General features: G+C 40.3%; 1 protein-coding gene across 2 annotated transcripts in view; it reads right to left on the reverse strand.

Moving 5' to 3' along the window:
- CNTNAP5 (contactin associated protein family member 5) overlaps positions 1 to 22,643 on the reverse strand; it is an 881,675-nt gene that overhangs the window by 434,439 nt on the left and 424,593 nt on the right. For both annotated transcript variants that reach the window (XM_065881152.1, XM_065881151.1), the window contains exons 5-6: positions 18,162 to 18,365; positions 8,092 to 8,276 (exon numbers count right to left, since the gene is read on the reverse strand). In XM_065881152.1, coding sequence (XP_065737224.1) covers positions 8,092 to 8,276; positions 18,162 to 18,365 — 389 coding nt within the window. The remainder of the gene's footprint in view (positions 1 to 8,091; positions 8,277 to 18,161; positions 18,366 to 22,643) is intronic.

A 22,643-nucleotide genomic window follows, 5' to 3' on the forward strand; every position in this document is an offset into this window, starting at 1 on the left:
ATGATGTGTGCCTTAGACAGTAAAGGTAAGAGTAGACAAATAGTACATCTCCCATGGCCCCTGCGTCCCACACACCAACACAGAGGACACTAAGTATGAGGGCAGATGACCACAAGGTGAGTTGTGAGAGTCTTTATTGCTATAGATCTAATTCTAGACTTCGGCTTGAAACTGAGCAGGACCTTGTGAGGCTCCTGGGCACAAAAGCCTTTCTGTGTCCTCCCGTTTCTTGATTATAGGAAATAGGCTTATTTCAGCCTCCATGACCTTCCCTGAGTTCCAATGGGCGGTTCAAACAGTTATTAATCAGGGAAGGGAGGGGATGCAGAGACACGGGAGGAGTAGTCAAGAAACAATAGTGCAGCCTTGGGGTAGGATCCTGGTACCCCCAAGGGATACACACAATATCTTTGAGCTGTTCTGCAGATACTGAAACCTCCACCAGTTGGGAGAAGGTAACTGCATGCTGCCCACAAGCACGTAGACCCCAGACCTGTTGGAACCAGAAGGTTGATGATGCCGACTCCCAATTACCTCACTACCAACCAATCAGAAGAATGTCCATGAGCTGTTCACTCTCTCCTTTTTGAACCATTACTATAAAACTCCTCACTACCCCCTCCAGGTTGGGACACACGGTTTTGAGGGCATAAGTTTGCTGTGTCCCCCTTTGCCTGGCAGAGCAATAAAGCTATTCTTTTCTACTTCGCCCAAAACTCTGTCTCCGAGATTTAATTTGGTGTCGGGGTACAGAGGCCAGATTCAACATCAGGCTAAGCAATTCTATGTGATGCAACTCTATTCTAAGCATGCAGGGCAGAAAGCCTCATGCCTCCGCAGAACTTAGGGGGTGTCAAGAAACTGTATCAGGACAGTGTGGTATGGGGCCAGGAGGCAGGTGGCGATGGCCTTGGAGCCGCTAATTGCAGGCCTCCACCCTCTTGTGTCTCAGGAACACACAAGACTCAGATCAGCTGTGGGGCATGGCTTTGGCTGTCTGGCCAAAGTGGACAGCGTGAGGTCACTGGGTCACTCTGGCAGAGCCGTTTCCTTACAGGGATTACCATAATTTTTAATTAACCTCCTTTTGATGGACTTTTGGGTCATCTTCCAATCTTTTGTTATTCCTAAGATATACCCCATTGCACACATTTGCTTATAATTGTAGGATATATTCCTAGAAACAGAATTGTTGGATTGAAGAGCACTTGTTTCAGTTTTGAAGATGTTGCCCTTTCTTTAATATTGTATTAATTATAGTCTCACTACAATAGATTAAATAGTTCTGGTTCCTTCATATCCATGCCACCATTATAAATTTTGTGTTCCCTGAAGTCTAAGTTTAAAATATCATTGTAGTGTGAATTTGCATTCCTTCTTCTAATGAGTGAGGTTGTGCATCTTTTTATATATCTGAGAGTAATCTGTATTTTTTATATATTCATGTTCTTTACCTATTTTTCCATTGAGTTACCTTTTTAAAAATTATTTATGGGGGCTTCTTATTCATTAATTAAATTTTGAAATACTTTTCCAAGTTCTTGGGAGGATGATATCATTCTGTATTTTTTTGTGGAATTGCATGTGGTTTTTAAAATATTTTATATGTACAAAATTTTTCTTATACTTTATATCCAGGTTTCTAAACTTTATGTCATACTTAGAAGGACCTCCAACAATCTTTGATTATAAAAGTACTATCTAGGGGATTCCCTGGCTGTGGAGTGATTAGGACTCAGTGACCTCACTGTGGGGAACTGGGACGATCCCCGGTCAGGGAACTAAGATCCTGCAAGTGTGGCCAAAATAAAATAAAATAAAAGCACAGCCTCATATTTTCTTTAAAACTTCAATAAAACTTATATTTGAAGATGTACATGCATTTTAAATGCTTAGAGTGTTTAGTTTAATATAGCTTTTTCTTACCAAGAATTCTTATTAAATATATTTATTTTTTAAAAATGTCTTTTTAGTATTTATAACATAAATCACATCGTTATTTATTTATTTATTTTTGGCTGCGTTGCGTCTTCATTGCTGCATGCAGGCTTTCTCTAGTTGCAACGAGCAGCGGCTACTCTTCATCATGGTGCACGGGCTTCTCATTGCGGTGGCTTCTCTTGTGGCAGAGCATGGGCTCTAGGGGCGAGGGCTTCAGAAGTTGTGGCACATGGATTCAGTAGTTGTGGTTCATGGTCTCCAGAGCACAGGCTCAGTAGCTGTGGTGCACAGGCTTAGTTGCTCCGCAGCAACTAAGCCCAGACCAGGGCTCAAATCCATGTCCCCTGCATTGGCAGGCGGATTCTAAACCACTGCACCACCAGGGAAGTCCCAAATCACATATTTTAAAAATATGTTTTTAATAGTTTTGATACTGGTAAGGTGCCTATGTTAAAAAGGATAACTGAGCACTCTTGATAAGAAACGAATGCTTGGGGGGACCTTCAAGATGGCAGAGGAGTAAAATATGGGGATCAGCTTCCTCCCCCAAAATACATCAAAAATACATCTACATGTGGAACAACTCCTACAGAACACCTATTGAACGCTGGCAGAAGACCTCAGACTTCCCAAAAGGCAAGAGAATCCCCATACACCTGGGTAGGGCAAAAGAAAAAACAGAGACAAAAGAATAGGGATGGGACCTGCACCTCTGCGAGAGAGCTGTGAAGGAGGAAAAGCTTCCATACACTAGGAAGCCCCTTCACTGGCAGATATGGGGGGGAAGCTTTGGAGCCACGGAGGAGACCGCAGCAACAGGGGTGTGGAGGGCAAAGCAGAGATTCCCACACAGAGGATTGGTGCCGACCAGCACTCACCAGCCTGAGAGGCTTGTCTGCTCAACCACTGGGGTGAGTGGGGGCTGGGAGCTGAGGCTCAGGTTTCGGAGGTCAGATCCCAGGGAGAGGACTGGGGTTGGCTGCATGAACACAGCCTGAAAGGGGCTAGTGTGCCACAGCTAGCCAGGAGGGAGTCCAGGAAAAAGTCTGGACCTGCCTAAGAGGCAAGAGACTATTGTTTCAGGGTACACGAAGAGAGGGAATTCCTTTCCTATGGGCCCACAGAAGGCAGAGCACCACCTAAGCGAGCTCCAGAGATGGGCGTGAGATGCAGCTATCAGCTCAGACCCCAGAGACGGGCGTGAAATGCTAACGCTGCTGCTGCAGCCATCAAGAAGCCTGTGTGCAAGCACAGGTCACTATCCACACCCCGAGGGAGCCTGTGCAGCCTGCCACTGCCAGGGTCCCATGATCCAGGGACAAGTTCCCCGGGAGAACACACAGTGTGCCTCAGGCTACTGAAACATTAAGCCAGCCTCTACTGCCGCAGGCTTGCCCCACATTCCAATTATAACTACCATACCCCTCCTTCCCCCTGGCCTGAATGAGTAAGGGCCCCCAAATCGGCTGCTGCTTTAACTCTGTCCTGTCTGGGCAGGAACAGATGCCCTCAGGTGACCTACACGCAGAGGTGGGTCCAAAACCAAAGCTGAACCCCAGGAACTGTGCGAACAAAGAAGAGAAAGGGAAATCTCTCCATACAGCCTCAGGAGCAGCGGATCAAATATTCACAATCAACTTGATGTACCCTGCATCTGTGGAATATCTGAATGGACAATGAATCGTCCTAAAACTGTGGCAGTGGACTTTGGGAACAACTGTAGAACTTGGGGTTTGCTGTCTGTGATCAAGTAATCAAACTTTGCTTAAAGGGAGAAAGGTGCAGCCGCACAGCACAGGGAGATCAGCTCGGTGCTTTGTGACCACCTAGAGGGGTGGGATAAGGAGGGTGGGAGGGAGGGAGACACAAGAGGGAAGAGATATGGGAACATATGTATATGTATAACTGATTCACTTTGTTATAAAGCAGAAACTAACACACCATTGTAAAGCAATTATATTCCAATAAAGATGTTAAAAAAAAATCAAACAAATGCTGGAGGGGATGTGGAGAAAAGGGAACCCTCTTACACTGTTGGTGGGAATGTAAATTGGTGCAGCCACTATGGAGAACAGTATGAAGGTTTCTTAAGAACTAAAAATAGAGTTGCCATATGATCCAGCAATCCCACTCCTGGAAATATATCTGGAGAAAACTCTAATTCGAAAAGATACATGCACCCCAATATTTATAGCAGCACTATTCACAATAGACAAGACACAGAAGCAGCAATCTAAATGTCCATCAACAGATGAATGGATAAAGAATATGTGGCATATATATATATATATATATATATATATACACACACACACACACAAACATACATACATACAATGGAATACTATTCAACCATAAAAAAGAATAAAATAATACCATTTGCAGCAACATGGATGGACCTAGAGATTGTCATACTAAGTGAAGTCAGAGAAAAACAAAAATCATATGATGTTGCTTATATGTGGAATCTAAAATATGACACAAATGAACTTATTTACAAAATAGAAACAGACTCACAGACATAGAGAACAAATTTATGGTTACCAAAGGGGAAAGGTGGGGGAGGGATAAATTAGTTTGGGATTAACATAAACACACTATTATATATAAAACAGACAAACAACAAGGAACTACTGTATAGCACAGGGAACTATATTCTATATCCTGTAAATAAACCATAATGGAAAAGAATATGAAAAAAGTATATATATGTATAACTGAATCACTTTGCTGTACAGCAGAAACTAACACTACATTGTAAATCAACTATATACTTCAATAAAAAAACAGACCTTAGATTCAGATTCAGATATCCTATTTAGCAGTAAGGGTGTTCATATTGTTTCTGGGTGACTGAAGTTAGGAAATTTTACTTCCTAGGTTTTTGCGCCTACTTAGTGGCAAAGTGGTAATTGAGACCCAGGATTCCTGTCCCTGGTGCCCCTTTCTCTCCACACAGCCTTGAAGGTGAACCTTCAAAGGCTGGAGACCTCCAGTTGTTCGAGAGACTTCTCCCAACACCTACCTCTCCTGTTCCAGTGCAGCCAATGTCAATGTCACTGTTATCGTCAGTCTGTCTTCTTTTATGTTCATATGAACAAGCTGGCTGCATACTTTGGAAGGGGCTTGGATTCTCTGAAGCAGAGTTTGCTTCATACGAACATTTCAAGGTGTTTTCCCCCCCCTCCCCCAGGAAACACTTCTTACAAGGCACCAAAAAATTTGGACATTTCTAGAAGAAATCTGTTCCAAATTCAGTGACATCTTTGGATGTCTCTCCCTAAATGCTGACATTCACTTTAATGGCACTCAGCTGTGATTCCATACAGATCATCTACACTGGAGACCACAGGTAGTGATAACTTGAAAACAAATGTTAAATCAGGCAACTGGGTGAATTTTAGAATCACCTCTCAAGTCATTAGAGGTCAAGTATATGGGGACCTAATGAAACTTCATGATGGTTTTGTGTTATTTATTGTCCTCAAGTTCCTAAACGATATCTCTTTGCTTTAAGATAATTTCAATAATGTTTTTACAATCACTTAAACAAATAAGAATGATTGATACTCATAGATTTCCAGTTATCAGCAACTAAAAAAAAAAAAAAAAAAAATAACCTGCCTGGTATTTTGCACCCTGAGTCAAAGAGCGACAGATTCTCTTTTGAAGTTAATGAATGGCATATCTTATCAACAGTATGCTAAAGTAAGATTAGGATCAAAAGAGATCTTTCTTACAGTTCATGATAGAGATTGGAAAAAAAGTCAGATCCTAAGTTTTCAATGATTCATCTCCACCTCCACTGTTCCTGTATGTATCCACTAGTGATTGACTTTGTCTCCTAACAGGGTTTCTAACCATCTGTCCAGCAACATGCTCTGCCCACCTATAAACAGATCTAAACTACAGAGTAGCTTCAGAGTAACCTTTAGAGTAACTGCTCTAAAATAGTTGTTCTCAGACAGTAGGGTGCATCGGAGTCTCCTGGAGGAGTTTTAAAAACCAATGATTGAGCCCCTCCCCCTGAGTTTCTGATTCTGTAGGTTTGGATAGGACCTGTGTATTTTCGTTTCTAACAAATTTTGATGGGGTGCTAATTGTACTGGCCCCTGAAACACATGTTCAGAATGACTCCTCTAAAACATAAGTCTGCCCATGTCACTACTCTGCAAAAAGTCCTTCAGTGGCTCCTTTTCCCCCACAGTTTAAGCTCCTTAACATGGGTCACAGGGTCCATCATTACCTGGGTCTTCCCTAATTCTTACGTTTTATCTCTCACTGCCTCAAGTGGTGTGTTGATACAGGTTTAAAATCTGGCTGTTCAGGGTGTGACGCACACACACAGACACACAGACTCATCTCTGTATATGCATGTGTGTGGGCACACACATGCATTCAGACATTAGGTCATTTTACTGATATAAGCGATGTGTAGACACAATTTACAAATAATAATAAAATATACAATAAACTGTATTATAAATTCCATAAAACCAATTGATTTTTATAGAATGCTTTCGTTGATTTTTCACTGAACTCTTTTATCTGTAATCACACAGTCTCTTGTCACTTATTCTTTTTATTTCTTAATTTTGTAAAACAACATAGATATAAAAAGTATTCTTAACATACAGGCTGGAGAAAACAGACTTCAAGCCAGACTTGGTCACCAGGCTGTAGTTTGCCTATCCCTGGTCTAGACAATCAACAAAACAATAAATCAAAACCTGACTTATAGGATTTACCAATATCCATGGTGTAAATATCTCCGCTACGATGGATTTCAAACCATCAAATGGATGTCACTAAATATGGAATCAGAAAGAGATGCACTGTAGCAATCCAATATAGTGTATTTCCACCACACAGATACAACAGAAGTAAAGAAAACCTCAAATACATATAGATAGATGCATAGAGAGACACATAGACAGATAGAATAAAATAAAGTAACTAGGCATCAATGAATTTAGTACATTTTAAAAATACTTCGATGGATTATAAGTTTAAATAACTGGGGTTTTCATAATGGCTGTATTTACCAGCCAGCTTGCAAACTTCCTGAAAATCTACCAGCTGGCCTTCATGAGTCAGTACCAGCTGGCCCTCACGCACCACTGCTGGACGATTGTTTCAAATCCCATAGATACTGGACTGTGACATTTCATGTCCCGTACCCTGCACAGGGTCCTCTCTGACCTGGCCTGCCTTTTTCACCTTTCTCATCAGGCTAACCCTACTCTCCTTTCAAGACTTAGCAGCATCTCCTGCTGGAAGCCTTCCACCCCCATTCAAGGTTGAGCCAAGTGCTCTCTGCCTAGGATCCCGCAGTGCCCAGTGCCGCTCTCCAAGGTAGCTTTCACCTCCTTGCTCTGCAGTGGGTGTTCCAGGCCTGACTCTGCTATTAGACTGTAAGCATCTCCAACTCAGGGACTCTGCTTTAGTCATCTCTGATTGGTATTGCCTAGAAGAGAGTCTGGTATACAGTGGGAGCACAATATATACTTCTTGAACTGAACTACTAGCAAAGATGGTTAAATCTTGGCCACTAGTCTTGCAAAACTTCTGACCAATACACAAGGACAGTTAGTTCTTTCTTGCTCTTTTGTAGAACGAACTGTCCTTGTGTATTGGTCAGAAGTCTGCATAGGAATGAAGGTGAAAAACAAGAGCCTATCATGCAGATTTTCAATTTCTTTGGATTTTATTATTTATTTTATTAAGGTATAATTGACCTAAAATTTTATATTAATATAATTTCTGTATTTTCCATGACCTCGGCTAACTGAAGCTGATTTTCGAAAAAAAAGAATTACTGAATGTAAGCAAGAGACTAGATGGTGATACAGGAAAGCTACCAGAAAAAAAAAAAAAAAAAAGAAGTTTTAAAAAGTAAAAAGGAGCCTTGCTGATTTTAAAATGCACCCAATTAGCTGATGCCTTGCAAGGCGTTTCCCCAGGCTCACAGCTCATACTCTCTCCGTGGACTCCCCCGTGGTCGGCTGACTGGGCTTAGAGCGAGGGGAAGAGAAGCCCCAGGGTAAGATCCGTCAGGGGCCCACATCTTCTCACTTGCTCTTTTGCTACCTGATTTTCTTACTGATCACAAGCAAGGGGCTTGGAGGTCTGCAGGGAGAATCAACTCACCTCATAGTCGATGTCTAGGGCATCCGCCTCGCCCTTGGTCCGGAAGTGCTGTGTGTGCCGGTCCACGGTGAAGTTCACGTGCTTGCCGACCCGCTCGAGAAGGACGGAGTGCCAGTGTTGGTCATCCAGGAGGCTGCCCAGGGTGGCCGAGGGGGGGCTGCTGCTGAGCCGAGGTTTGCTGTCATCTGTGAAGGGGATGGAACACGGGATGGCTCTGTGCCCAAGGGCAGCCTGAAGCACTAGAATGTTCTGCTAGCAAGTCCAACTCTCTCTATCCAAAGGTAAAGGATGATTCCCTGCCTGCAGACCCAGAACCGTGCTGGGCTTGGGAAGGAATACCAACATTTTTCCACAGATTGCAGGACCAAAATCTCAGTCAACTGATACACACACCCCCTTCTACACGTGAAATGACATGTTAGGACTTGTGTGATCAAATAATAAGAGAAACCATATCCTGATGGCCATATGAATGATATTGAAAATAGGACTTGTCACATTTAGAAAGAATACATATTCTTTGCATGTGAATGGCTCTTGAAAGGAGAAAGTGAATCTTTAGCTGTGTTTTGGAGGAAGAGTGAATGCTGGAGAAGGAGAGGGAAGACCGTGGCCCCAATGAGTTGGATAGATTTGTGGGCGAAGGCAACGGGGAGGAAATAATCATTTTAGCTGCCATTTTCAAATGCCTACTCTATCAAGGGCACTTAACTAGGGATTTTATAACCTCCAAGTTTGATGCTCTAAGACAAAATGATTACCTGCATTTGACAAATTAGGAAACTGAGGTCCGGTGAGGGTAAGCATGCCTAGGTAGAGATGCAGCCAGCGTTCAAATCCAGGTCTCGACCCTTTTGACTGACCAGGGCAAGGGTCCTATGATTCACCCTAAACTGAGCTTGGAAGATACCCCTTGGGAGAATGTGAGAGATTCCAGTGGAGAGGTACATTTTTCAGTCAAGTCTGCCCGTTTCCCCTCCTGTCTCTCCTCCAATTTTATGGACTTCCTGCCTGTATCCTTCTGTCAAAAAGATTAAAGCTTTTTTTTTTCCTTTGTTCTTTTTTCCTGTAGAATGGCTTAGCCTTAGCAAAACGAACAGCTCAATGCAACTAATTTTACTTACATGTAAACCTTCCAATTTTTGAATATTTTATGCGTTCGGTACCCTTAGTAACTGAAAGCTAAATGTCTCTCTTCTCTCTCCTAAGACATGTTTTACAGAACAACTGCAGCAGCCTGCTCCATGGTGCAGCATTTAAGGGGCTGGAGTTGCCATTTCCACTGTAGGCTGCTCACTCCTACCTCCATTATGGCCCCAAGTCACTGCTTCCTGCATGAAATAACACTTTGTTGCTTCCTATGGGGGTTGGGGGGAGGCACCCAGATGACTGTAATTGAAAAATAAGAGCTGATGAATTCAGAGCTGCCTTTAATTGATTTATTCATTGACATATTGATTTGTTCCACATCTTCTGAGTTCTTAAAATGTGTCAAATTATGCAAATACATTAATAGATCTTTTTCTTTTTCTTTCTCCCTCACCTCTCTCCCTCCCTCCTTCCTTCCCTCTTTCCGTCTCTCTCTCCTCCTTTCCTTCTTCCTTCTTTCCCTCCTTCTTCCTTTCCTCCCTTCGTCCTTCCTTCCTTCCTTCCTTCCTCCCTCCCTTCCTTTCATCCTTCCATCCATCTACAAAAAGGTGTTGATATCCACCTGACTTGCTTACAGTGACAAGTGATGTATACAGGAGCTACAGAGTTAAAAGGCACACTTCCCTCTCTGAAAGTTTTAATGTGGAGACTCAAGAAGTGAATTGATAAAAAAGCATGCTGCTGGTATTAACAGCAGGGAGCCATGGAAATGCAGGGTAGGGAGCTGTGGAGGGTGCTTTACAAAGTGGTGCCAGGCCTGATATTTGACCAGAACGAGGAGCATTGCTACCCAGCCGGGGGAAGCACATGCCAAGGTTGGGGGTACAGGGGAACACCTAAAGGGATTCCACGCAGCAGAGTGCCATGACCATGTGGGGCTGGTTTATCCCACCCAGGACCAGTGTGCTAGTGTGAGCTAGGTTACAGCCTGTGTTTACTTTTAAGAAATGGGAGCCATTGGTCAATTAATAAGTCAGGGATTATTGACTCAGATTAACATTTTAAGAAGGTTATTTTGACAGCTGTATGGGAATTTGATGAGAAGGCAAGGCTGCCAGAAAAACTGGCAGTCATCTAGATGGGGGATGAGGGGCTTAAGTAAAGAGAGCACAGGAGGATGGATTTTCAGCCAGTGAGAAGGTGTTGGCATGTGGTGACCTGGCATGCCATTTGGATATTGGAGGTGGACATGGTAAAGGAAAGACCCACCTAGGGATGACTTTTAGTATGTTTGCTCAAGCAGGTAGGTGAAAAGCGGTACCAGTCAGAACAAAGAACATCAGTGTCCGTCTCTCTCCCCCACTTCTTCTACATACACACACACACACACACACACACACACACACACACACACAACTTTTACTTATAAAACATGTCCAAAGGTTAATGATTGGTTGAAGGAAACAGTGTGCCTTATAAACTATTAATTCTAGGTAATAATTCAAATAGATTTAATATCAGAGATTTCATTTTAAATTTGATGTGCACCTCCGACATGTTTTCTTAAAAACTAAAAAGGCATTTACCAATGATTCAGTAATAATAAGTCCAAAACATTAAAGGTTTGAAACTGTAAAGCCACTGAAAGTCACAAAATGAAAAAGTAAAGGAATCACATCTTTTCCTCCTAATTATTTGTTCTTATGTGTTGTGTTGGGTGGGTTTTAGTGATATGTTGATTTCTTTAGTAGAGCCAATAAAGACAAGGATTAAATTAAGTATTTTAATATTTTTCTACACTATTATTCCTACTTCATAAGAGAAATTTAATTTTGAATAGGTCAAACAGACTAAATTTTACTTGACTTTTTGGATAACGTAGTGAATCTTCTATTCTTGTTTGCATTTACTAAAACATTAACAGAAGTTTTGATTTCTTTTTTTCTTTTCTTCTTACATTTTAGAATAAGTATCTTTGATAATGGGAAAAACAAATAAACTTCATTAAAAACATAATCCTTAACCTGCATAGCTGGTTCATTGAAAACTATACGAGTGATGTGTAAATTGTTGAATATCTCCTGCATTACAAGCATCTTTTTAACTAAAAAAATTGGTAGACATGACCTTATTTCACCGATGCTCTCCATTAACCATTCTATGCTAACACTCAGAAATCTTGCATGCACACAAATTGAGTGAAAGTCTGTTTAAACAATTGGATAAACAGGAAATTCTGCTCTTCATTAAATAGGATGTTTTAAATTGTATCTATAGTAGGTGTTACCTTGAAGAAAAAGGTTACTCCTAGGAAAGGTTCCATTTTACCTAGAAATGTTCAGTATTAGAAATTGCAATACAAACTTCATTCTCAAAAGATTATCAAACTCTTCATCCTGTAATACACATTTCAAGTTTTATCTCAGTGGCAATTATGGTTCAACTACTAGTTTTAACTCGTTTCCAATTTATTAAGGCAAGATAAAAATTCCTATGGGCAATTGTGGAGAACAAAGACGATAAAAATATCTGGAAGCTATCTTTTAGGCCAGAAACACATTAGGGGGGAAAATACCTCTTATTACTAATTAAATAAAAACTTGTTTTCATGTGGTTTGAGATATAATTAAAATGAAACAATGTAAATACTACTCAAGTCCCTAAAACATATGGCAATTTTTATAGGAAACTTGAAATGATTACAAAATATTTCTAACTTGCTCTTCTCCCCCACCCCCATCCCCAACATACTGTGGATAAGCATGTCAAATTGTTCACCCTTGGAACTAACATTTTTCTGACTAAGGGCATTATATTGCATTGTTTTCACCCAAAGTCTTCTTTGATTAAATCTTGCTTGGTCTTAACAGTTTAAACACTTTAACTTTCACAATCTGTGGATATCATATGGCCTAGCAAAAGGGAACAGAAACTTTCTTTTTTAAGATTGTATTTCAACAGAAACTCACGTTGGAAAGGGCTTGATTTATTGTTGATGAGATAGGGGACCACTCACATGGAGGTCACCAATGCCTACCTCCACCCGACCTTCAGAATTAACCTTCCCACCTTAGTTGTTCAGGTTATCGATGTTGGTATTCACTTGTATTTTTAAGGTTCTCTTCTACTAAGTGAGGTAAGCATTTTACATAGGCTGTTTCCATTATTCCTGAACACAGCCTTACAAAAAGCTTCACCTCAAAGAAGCTACAAGACATACCTAAGGACACAAAGAATTAGGGTTACAGCCAAGCTCTGACTCCAAAGCTAATGCTCTTACCACTACCCCTACTGGAAAAATTGATACTCCCACTTACCCTCATTTCTTATGTCCTGGCCACCTGCTTTCCACCATACATATGTGTGAGCTTATATAGCTTAATCAGAATACCAAGAAAAGGATTTGATGCATTGGGAAGCTGAGAGTTTTGGAAAGGAACATGGGGCAATCCTAAGAGGGAAGGACATGATGTAGAAGGTGAAGGCAAATTTCACCTTTGCAGGTTATCCAGGAGAATAAAGACCCTTGTTTAGCCGAATTCAGGGCTGATGAATGTTCTCCTAAGCACTCAAGTGAAGTCTTCTGAAGAAAATAAAAACTAACAGGACGCCATGCGACTGCAGTGGACTTGACCCTCAGATCAGAGCAAATCCTTATGTATCAAAAAAGCAATGAAATACATCTTTCTTGTATTGTTAAAGTTGTTAAAATTTTTCTAAAGTTTATTCAATAAAACATTCTCTAGATTTAGGAGTCATGGTTCAAGTCTGACTCCTAAGCTGTATCCATCTTCTGTGACTTTGTTATCTTAAAAAATGCTATCTTAATACAATTATGGTATGTGGTTTTGATGATACCTAATTATATATTTTTAGTTAATATTACAAAATTAGAAAGTAAATTGCAATAATTATTTTACTAGGCCGGGTCCTCCTTGAAAATCAGAACTGGTAAATTCAACTTTTAACCTCCAGTGCATAGCTCAGTGCCTGGCTTAATGTACTCGTTCAGTGAATTCTTATTATAAGAATGACACAATTTACATAAAATGTGGAACAACTTATCCCATTGACACTTTGTCTGAAATGCCTGTGTTCCCTTCCTCTTTGTAATGAAATCTCCAGCTAACTCAAAGTGGATCCAGGAAGGCTTTCTGGACTCCTTTATCCTCCTCTGGTCTCTCCATTCTCAAAATATAACACATGGATACCAACTTCCCGATATTTAATTTGTAATTGTTTCATGAAGGTTTATAAAACTTGAATGATGAATGTCAGGAACTTGGGGTTCGATTGGAGAGTGTTCTAATCTTGGGTTTACAGCTATGCATCTACGTGACCTATGTAGCCCGGGGCAACCTACTGGACATCACTGACCATCAGTTTCTCCATCTGTAAAATGGGTTTGGATATAGTTCGTAGGATTGCCATGTGATACAAATGAAATATATATGTAAAATGTCTAGCCCAGTGCCTAAGTGAGGGCTTTCAAAAAATGGCAACATTAAAAAACATCTTTCGTAGTATTTAGTCCAGGTCCAGAAACACAATAAATGTTTTATAAATACATATGAGTTGGCTTATCAAAATGCTTGAATTTCAAAAAGCTAAAGTAAATGTTCATTGGACTCTCTGGAGAATGTTCAGACTGTTCACTGATATCCCAAGCTATCTCAATGAGTTGGTTATGCAGTCAAATGCTTTGCCTCTGAACCCATACTTGGCCCCCCAAGGACAGTGTGCTCCACACGTGGTTATGCTATGCCGAGATTCTCGCTTTCCTATGACTGTCATATTACACAAACATTATGCCTCAGTTCAAAGGTGCTGGACTCTTGTAAGGATGAATGACCTGCATGTGCTATTGATGTTTTATTTAGTTCTCACCACAATTCCCCAGTCACGTAATGCCTCTGCTCTTTCATTCTCCCACCTGCATGTATGGGTTTGAGCTGTTGTAATTCTACTGAGGGCAAACTGCCACAGGTGATCTGAATGACATGTGTAGCATGGAAAGAGGAATCTTTATGAACCCCCTTACGGGCTGAGAGAAGAAATCTCTCTCCCATTAGTAGCTCTAGAAATCTCACTGTTCTACCCGAAGAAAGTAGTCAAACACCTAGTTCAACTGCAGCATTGAAATGATCTTTCCAAGTCAGCCTCCATAGGAGTAACTAGGTAATATGAATCAGAATTTCGGCAAAGAGCATCACTTGTGAAGAACCACAGCACACTGTGTATACCTCCAAAGGCCATGGTATAGGTCATGCAGCTGTCCATGGTACTGAACCTCTCTACTCAGCCTGGATTTCTGAATTGTAAAGTCACAGATTAGATAAGGAACTGGAGAACTGTCACTAAAGGAAACACTGCTGCAGTGTCCACGTCAGCTGGCCAGAGAGAAACTTCCTCCCCTTCCTCCGTCATTGGCCATTGCCCCAGCACCATTTTGCAGCCCATTAACTTGGATTTTAGGATTCTTCCTTCCCCACTCCTCCTCTTGCTCCCTCTCTTTCTTCCTCTTTATTTCTTGATTCATTTCTTTAAAAAAAGAGCTTGATCATGGGTGGTATGAAGTCTTTCCTCTTTGAAGGCTGTGTGGCAGCATGGGAAGAACATGAATTTTATATCATACGTAAAATTTTTATATAAATAGCTAAGGAAAACACTTGGAAAATATAGAAAAATGTTAATAGAAGGATGACTGAGTTGTAGGATTTTGAGTGATTTTTCCCTTCTTTATAGAGTGTTTTTTTTCCTTCAAGTTTTCTAAAACTGACATATATTTTATAATCTGAAAGTAAGTTTAAAACCTGGTAAATATAACTGGATTTTAATTGTGGCTATGCTAATTTATAGCTGTGTAATTTGAACAGGTGATATATCCTCCTTCAGCCTAACATTCCACATGGGTAAATTGGAACTAATGTTTATGTACCTAATAGGGCTGCTCTGAGGATTGGATAGCATACTGGCATATTGTGGGTATTCTGCAAATATGATAGCGGGGAGAGTAGCTCAGGCTTGAGGGTCAGCAAGCCAAATGAGAATAATATGTATTTGTGTGAGGCTCTAATATATGAGATGAAAACCACTTTTTCCAATGTACTCAATTTGCCTCAAGTACCTACTTCAGGCTGGTGCTCTCCTAGTTTCCAGAGCTACAGTTATGAACAAAGTGTTATCTTTCCCTTGTGGAACGTATGTTACAGATTTTCTCTTATGGGCAAATCAAAATGATTATCATTCCCCCTTTCCCCTTAACTTAGTGCTTCCAGAAATCTGCTGGCTGTAACAGAGTTACGCAGAGCTAAAGTACTAATATACGTCAGCATCTCTCTAGAGAAGGAACATAGAAATCTGTGCTATTTAACAAGTATCCTAGGTGACTGCTTAAAAGAGATAAGTACAGGAAACAGTCATGGTAAACGGATGGAAATGAGTAAAATCCATAAGCAGATGAAAAGATGAAGAAATTCCAAACTCTGCAGAAAACAGACTAAAGGAGATTTTCCATTATCGCCACCACAGTTAGAAATATGGGGCAGATGGAATCTGGAAAGAGAGAATTATTCTGCTTGCTTTATATTGCAGCATGGAGCGGGTCTTCTTTACCTTAAAATACCCATTTCTTTCCAGGAAGACCCGCATAGCACAGGGTGTGGGACATTCAGATATTGTTGGTTGAACGATGAGTAATATTAAGAGCTTCACCGTGTTTATATACTGACAAAGAAAATTCATTTTGAATATTTTTAGCTTTCATGTTCGTGCCCTGGAAGATAGTTAGTAATAACCCCAGGTTAGAAATAAGTAAACTGAGGCTTGGGAGTTATGAACTTTCCCCATAATAAATAGCTAGCACCTGCCTGCAATTAAAATAAAATCTGTCACATGAGCACACCTTTTCCTTTCCATCCTGCTTTACTGTGTGTGAAGCTGCTGTACCTCATTGGGTTATGGATGTTGGAGCAGAGCTTTGGAGTGGTAATGGCACATTGGAATTGGGAATCCAAATGGCAGTCACTGACAGAATCAGTGTTACCTGCTTTACTAATGACAAGTCATAATAACTTTATCCACAACCCACAATGCTCTGTGAACCACAGAGTAACTGTAACTGGGTGTGTGTGTGTTCGGGGAGTTACTCCATCCATTCTCCTTTCACAAAAATTGAAGGCCAGTTAACAGACTGACGTATTTCTGCTGAATATTTATATGCCTACCGTTCACAGAATTCACTGATACATTTCTTCTTTAGGTAAGTGAGCAAAACCGATTATGTTACTAGCAAAACCTCTTATTGCTCTCCTCGGAGTGAGACTCTCCTTCTAAAGATGCTTTTGTTAAATATTTAATTTAGTGCATTAGTTATCAATTTGTTGAGTTAAAACTTGGGATCCAGAGGTTCTCCCTGCTACCCATGCCAATACTCACCATGGAGGCTAAGGAGATGCTCAGAAATGCCTCAAAATAAGGATCTACATTGTTTGGCTTTGGGGATGAGTTCACAATAATCTTCATTTTTATGTTAATTACTAAAATAATTTATTACTAAATAATAATTACTAAAAGATAAAACTTATCTGTGATTTTTCCAGTCTTTCATCCAACTTGAGCTTACAAACTGAATTCTGCTATGACTTTCCATCTTTACTACTTGATAGGGAATACTTGGTGATGGGTGATAATTCTCTTCCACAAATATACTCTCCAGCCCTTCCCCTAAAACTAACATTTTCAACGGGAGGAAGGGATTCCTTCTTATAAAAAATGGTCACTTCCTTTTTCGTCAGCCTAACTCTTGGTCCTGGTTTCTTTTCCTCCAGTAGAGCTTTTTGGTTTGCCTTTTCATCTTTGGAAACTCTGCTCCCTGCCTTCTGCACTTGGCCCATACTTCTTTCCAAAGCACCTTTCACATAAAGGAGGGTGACCCTCTCTCTTTCTTCCCCTGGGATAGGAAGTTGATTACAAAGAAATGCAGACCTGCCAGTAGTGAGGCAGGCATGATGGATGCAGAAGCCTGAGTCCTAAATACAGAGAAGGCAGCAGGGCATCTCTAATAAATTAGCTGGCATTTGGCAAGTCTAGGACTCACACTGGCACAGCTTGGACACTTAAAGAAAACAGTATTTCCCTTAATAAGACATGGGAATGACCAGAAACTTAGATACCATACATACGACCCCCTTATTCCCCCACAAAGAAACAAAAACAAACAAAAACAAAAAACAAACAAACAAAAACAAAAAACAAACCAGGAAAGATATTAAAATGTTTTTCCTCCATTTTCCCCCAGAACTTAACTTTCATAAATGTAACAATTACAACAGACTATGAGCAAAAGCCTCATTATAATACATGTGCATATGTGTGTGTGTGTGTGTGTGTGTGTGCACGCGTGTGCATGTAAACGCGCTCAAGCTAAAGTTCGTTACTAAAAAAAGAGAAATATGGGGCTTCCCTTGTGGCGCAGTGGTTGGGAGTCCACCTGCCGATGCAAGGGACGTGGGTTCGTGCCCCGGTTCAGGAGGATCCCACATGCCGCAGAGCAGCTGGGCCCATGAGTCATGGCTGTTAAGCCTGTGTGTCCGGAGCCTGTGCTACGCAACGGGAGAGGCCACAACAGTGAGAGGCCCACATACCGCAAAAAAAAAAAAAAAAGAGAGAGAAATATGTAGAGAAAGAAAGAAAGAAGGAAGGAAGGAAGGAAAGAAAGAAAGAAAGAAGGAAAGAAAAAGGAAGAAAGAAAAAGAAAGAATGAACAATTAGCTTGTAGCTCTCCCTCCCTACCAAAATTATCTTGTTTAAAGAATGCTGTTTATGGCTTAAACATGGTATTTTTCTTCTCCAACCTGCATAAGGAAAATATGTCACTTAGACTGTGATCCAGGAACTTCTAACTGATACACTAGGAGGATAAGGAACTGTGACCTGCTACAAAAGGATTTCCCCGTAGCCTGACATGGGCAGGGACCTACCCAAGTTGAGGTGCAGGGCGAGCCTCCCCTTCTGGAGCTCCAGAGTGATGTGGTCTCCACGTTGTCCTTCTCCATGGAACAGGACCCCATCTCCTTGCATGCTCTTGAACTTCAGGGAGATCACATCTTTGAGAGTACTCATCAGCTTCTGATTGAACCTGTACAGAAGGGAGCTTCGGCCATCAAAGTCAGCGATGTCTGATTCTAGGCACAAAGAGAGAGGGGGAGAAAAATCAGTGCACATCCTCCAAATTGCTTTTCCTTCTTTCCCATCTTAGTTGTTGTCCAATTAATAGAAATGTTCCTGATATCTGTAAGGTACCGACTCACTGGGAAACATATAGTCTAGACCCAATCTAATTAGATTCAAGGGAAATATTCATTTACAAGCAGCCATCACACAGTCAGAGTGAACTGATCATTAGCTTAGAAGTAAAAGCCCTCATTAGTGCTGTCAGCTTTTGCTTGAAGGGATAGGGTATGAATACCACAAGTACCTTTGTCAGGCTCTATTGTGTCAAATGCCTGGTTGTAATAATCTCTCATGATTTATCCTCCTTAATAATTTGCTTCTGATAGTTGGAGTCACTTTATCCCATTATCTCAGGCTCAAGGTTGGAGATGAAATATATAGCTTATTATTTCAGCTCTGAACAGTACTGTCTTCCTAGATCTGCACTGAGAAGGATTCTGAGGTTTCCTTTTGGTTCAATGGAAAAGAATATGCAGTAAAAGAAGACTTACTATTTGAACAGAGAGGGCAAATATCTTGCATCCTTCTCATGCTTGCCTTATCTTGTGCTGATGGTATCTATCATTTTAGTTTTCATATACAAAAATGTTCATTCATTATTGTGAAAGCAAAAAGAGAAGGCCCGGTAATCATAATTTAGATAAGCTTATGTAGTAGATGTGTATAAACATATCTGAAAATTGTAGGCCGAAAAGCTAATAAGGATTTTCTTTTTCTTTTTGAATGATGCATAATTGACCTACAATGTTATATTAGTTTCAACTGTCCAGCATAATTATTAGATATTTGTATATATTTTAAGATGACCGCCGCAAAAAAGTGTAGTTAACGTTTGTCACCATACATAGTTATAGAATTTTTTTCTTGTGATGAAAACTTTTAAGATCTAGTCTCTTAGCAACTTTCAAATATGAGGAGTCTCGCCTCACCAAAGAATATCTACAGATGACAAATAATTATCTGAAAAGATGCTCCACATCACATGTCACCAGGGAAATGCAAATTAAAATAATGAGATGCTGTTAACTGCACACCTATTAGAATGGTCTAACTCTGGAACACTGACACCACCAAGTGCTGGTGAGGATTTGGAGCAACAGGAAATCTGTTTCATTGCTGGTGGGAATGTAAGATGGTACAGCCAATGGAAGACAGTTTGGTGGTGTCTTACAAAACTAAGCGTACTCTTACCATAGTATCCAGCAACCTAGCTCCTTGGTATTTACTCAAAGGAGCTGAAAACTTATGTCCACACAAAAACCTGCACACAGATGTTTATAGCAGCTTCATTCATAATTGCCAAATACTAGAAGCAACCAAGATGTCCTTCAGCAGGTGAATGGATAACTAAACGATGGTACACTGAGACACTGGAATATTATACAACACTAAAAAGAAATGAACTATCAAGCCATGAAAAAAAGAAAAAACAATTTAGGTTCATATTACTTAGTGAAAAAAGCCAATCTGAAAAGTCTACTGTATGAGTCCAACTATATGACATTCTAGAAAAAGCAGAACTATGGGACAGTAAAAAGATCAGTGAAGGCCAGGGGTTAATGGGAGGGAAAAATAAATCGGCACAGCATAGAGGATTTCTAGGGCACTGAAAATAATCTATGATACTATAATGATGGATACATGTTATTATACATTTGTCTAAACTCACAGAATGTACAATTGCAATAGTGAACCATAATGTAAACTATGGACTTTGGGTGATTACAAATTGTCAACCTAGGTTCATCAATTGAAATAAATGTACCACTCTGATGGGGGTTGCTGATAATGAGGGAGGGGAACTTGCATTTTTGGGAGCTGGGGGTATATGGGAAATCTCTGTACCTTCCTTTTTATTTTGCTGTGAATCTAAACTGCTCTAAAAAATAGCCTTTAAAATAAATTAATAGTGACTCTATGTAGGAGGTGTTTTATAGGTTATTTTTACATTACTTTTCCTAGTTTTTCATCACAAAAACTTTTACAAAAAACCTTTATTACTTTTATAACAGAAAAACATTAAGGCTATTTAATTATACTTAAAACAGATTCATTATATACCATCTTATGTGGGTGAGATGGTGGCGAATGGGTGTGTGGGGGGTGAAATTATTCTTATTTGAAATCAAGTACTTGGGATAACTCAATTTTTTATTATTCACCAAGCAATTAAAATCCTCATCTTGAACATTCACAGTGATAAATTAAGGGTTTTTTTTGACTAAACATATAGAAGCGTCCTTTGGAAAGCTGAAATTTTGTAATGAAAATAAAATCATACTTTTCCTGTAATTAATTTTAAAATACGATTTCACAATTTATTCCTCTGGAATAAAGTGGTTCTAACCAAAAACTTGCTGATGACTCCCAAGACCCTAAAATGAAATAGTCCAGGTACGGAGGGATTTTCATAAATTCCCAGCTCTCTCAGACTCTCCCCGTATCACCCCGTCAATGTTCCTGCCTCTGTCCTCTGAACCAGACTTTACGAAAACCAAATGGAGGCTACAGACAGCAAGCTGGCATCAATCATAGAATAATAAGGATCATAATGTAGATAAGATCATGGATGTTAAGCTGTGATGGTCATAACTTGTTAACTCTGTTGCTTTGGCATCTCTACATCCCTACGCCTGATTTCCTCATCTATAAAGTGGGGTAATTACACCCTTCAGAGAAGACTGCTGTGAGCATTAAATGTGCTTATCCATATAAAGTGACAATTTGTACAAAGGGATGCCATCATGTCTGTCACGTTATTTGTGTTAAATCAATAACAGATAGTAGGAGTATTAGTAGTGTTTAGGATACATGGAGGACTTTGCATTCCTCCCCAGTGCTGGCACCCCACTTTCTCACCCCAAATAATTCTATTTCACTTTTTGATTCAATGGTTTGTTGCCCATGGAATGCAAGCTGGCTCCAAGTTTCCTGTTCTGCCATATTTCAGGTTCTCAAACTCTACTTGAAATTATTTGGGTGCAGAGTCTGCATCTGTATCTTCATGGTCTCTTCCGATGTCTCCCCTGTGGCTCTGCACCAGACTCTGGGTTAGGAACTGGGTCCTTAGGAGCTTTAGTGCTGAGTGAGGGAACATGGCATATACAATTGGCGGGCCATGATACTAATATGTTGTGAGCTAAAATAGAAGAGAGCACCCAGTGCTATGGGAACAGTTTAAAGCTCACTGTATATGACTATGGAAGTGAGGTGAGTTCTGACATAAATAAGCATGGAATCTTGAGTTACTGCTGACAAGAGATGCCCTGATCTGGTTGTCTCAGTCTGAAGCACCCAGACGCTCCACTCCAAGACACTATCTCCTCTCTCTCCAATCCATCCCAGCATTCATGATCTTTATTTCAATCCCTGTGATGTCTAGCTAATGTATGGACTTAATCAATGCCATAAGCAGTGATGACACAGGTTACCTCTAAGGAAACACAGCTCCATGTTTCCATGAGATCTTAAAGAAACTGAGCCAATCAATAGGACGGGAAAAAAAATATTGTTGAAGTCTCACAGACCCGGGTTTCAGCTCTGGTTTTGCTATTTACTAGCTGGGGGACTTGAGGCAACTTTCTTAACTTCTCTGAGTTTCAGTGTCCTATTTGTATAATACAGCTAAGAGAAACCTACCCTAAAAGCCATTATGAGAATTACATAAATCATACCTGGAAATGAATAGTCACTCAATAACATTCCATTCCCTCATTCCATCATTCATCCAAAGGCATTACTGCAGTGGTAAAGATTTGAAGAATGATGTAAAGATGGTATCAAGAACATGGTATAAAGGAAATCTGTTTGAGCCTGGGGTTCAGTATCCCTCACATCACATTGAGCAGGCATTACTCCAAGCCTTCATCACTTTCCATATTCTTAAAATAGCCCCACAACTGCCCTCCCATATCCAACTTTTGCAGCCTCCCTCTGACCCATTCTTTCATGTTCACATCACCTTTGCTAAAGCCCTTCAGGAAACTCAATGCACTAAGAATTAAATTCAATTGGTCTCTGTCCTCCTTTCACACCTCATCCTCTACTTCTCTCCCCAACTCTCATCCCACCCCAAGCATGCTGTATTTTCAGTGTGTATCTATGTGTCTGTCATAGGCATATACATAAGTGTGTATGGGGGGTGGTTAGGACATGTACAGAGCACACACCATGAGCCCTGTAATTCTCTAAATGTTTTTTGTGCATGAATTTATTTAATCCCATCAATC

The sequence above is a fragment of the Phocoena phocoena genome, chromosome 7, assembly GCF_963924675.1.
Source record: "Phocoena phocoena chromosome 7, mPhoPho1.1, whole genome shotgun sequence".
NCBI classification, from domain to species: domain Eukaryota; kingdom Metazoa; phylum Chordata; class Mammalia; order Artiodactyla; family Phocoenidae; genus Phocoena; species Phocoena phocoena.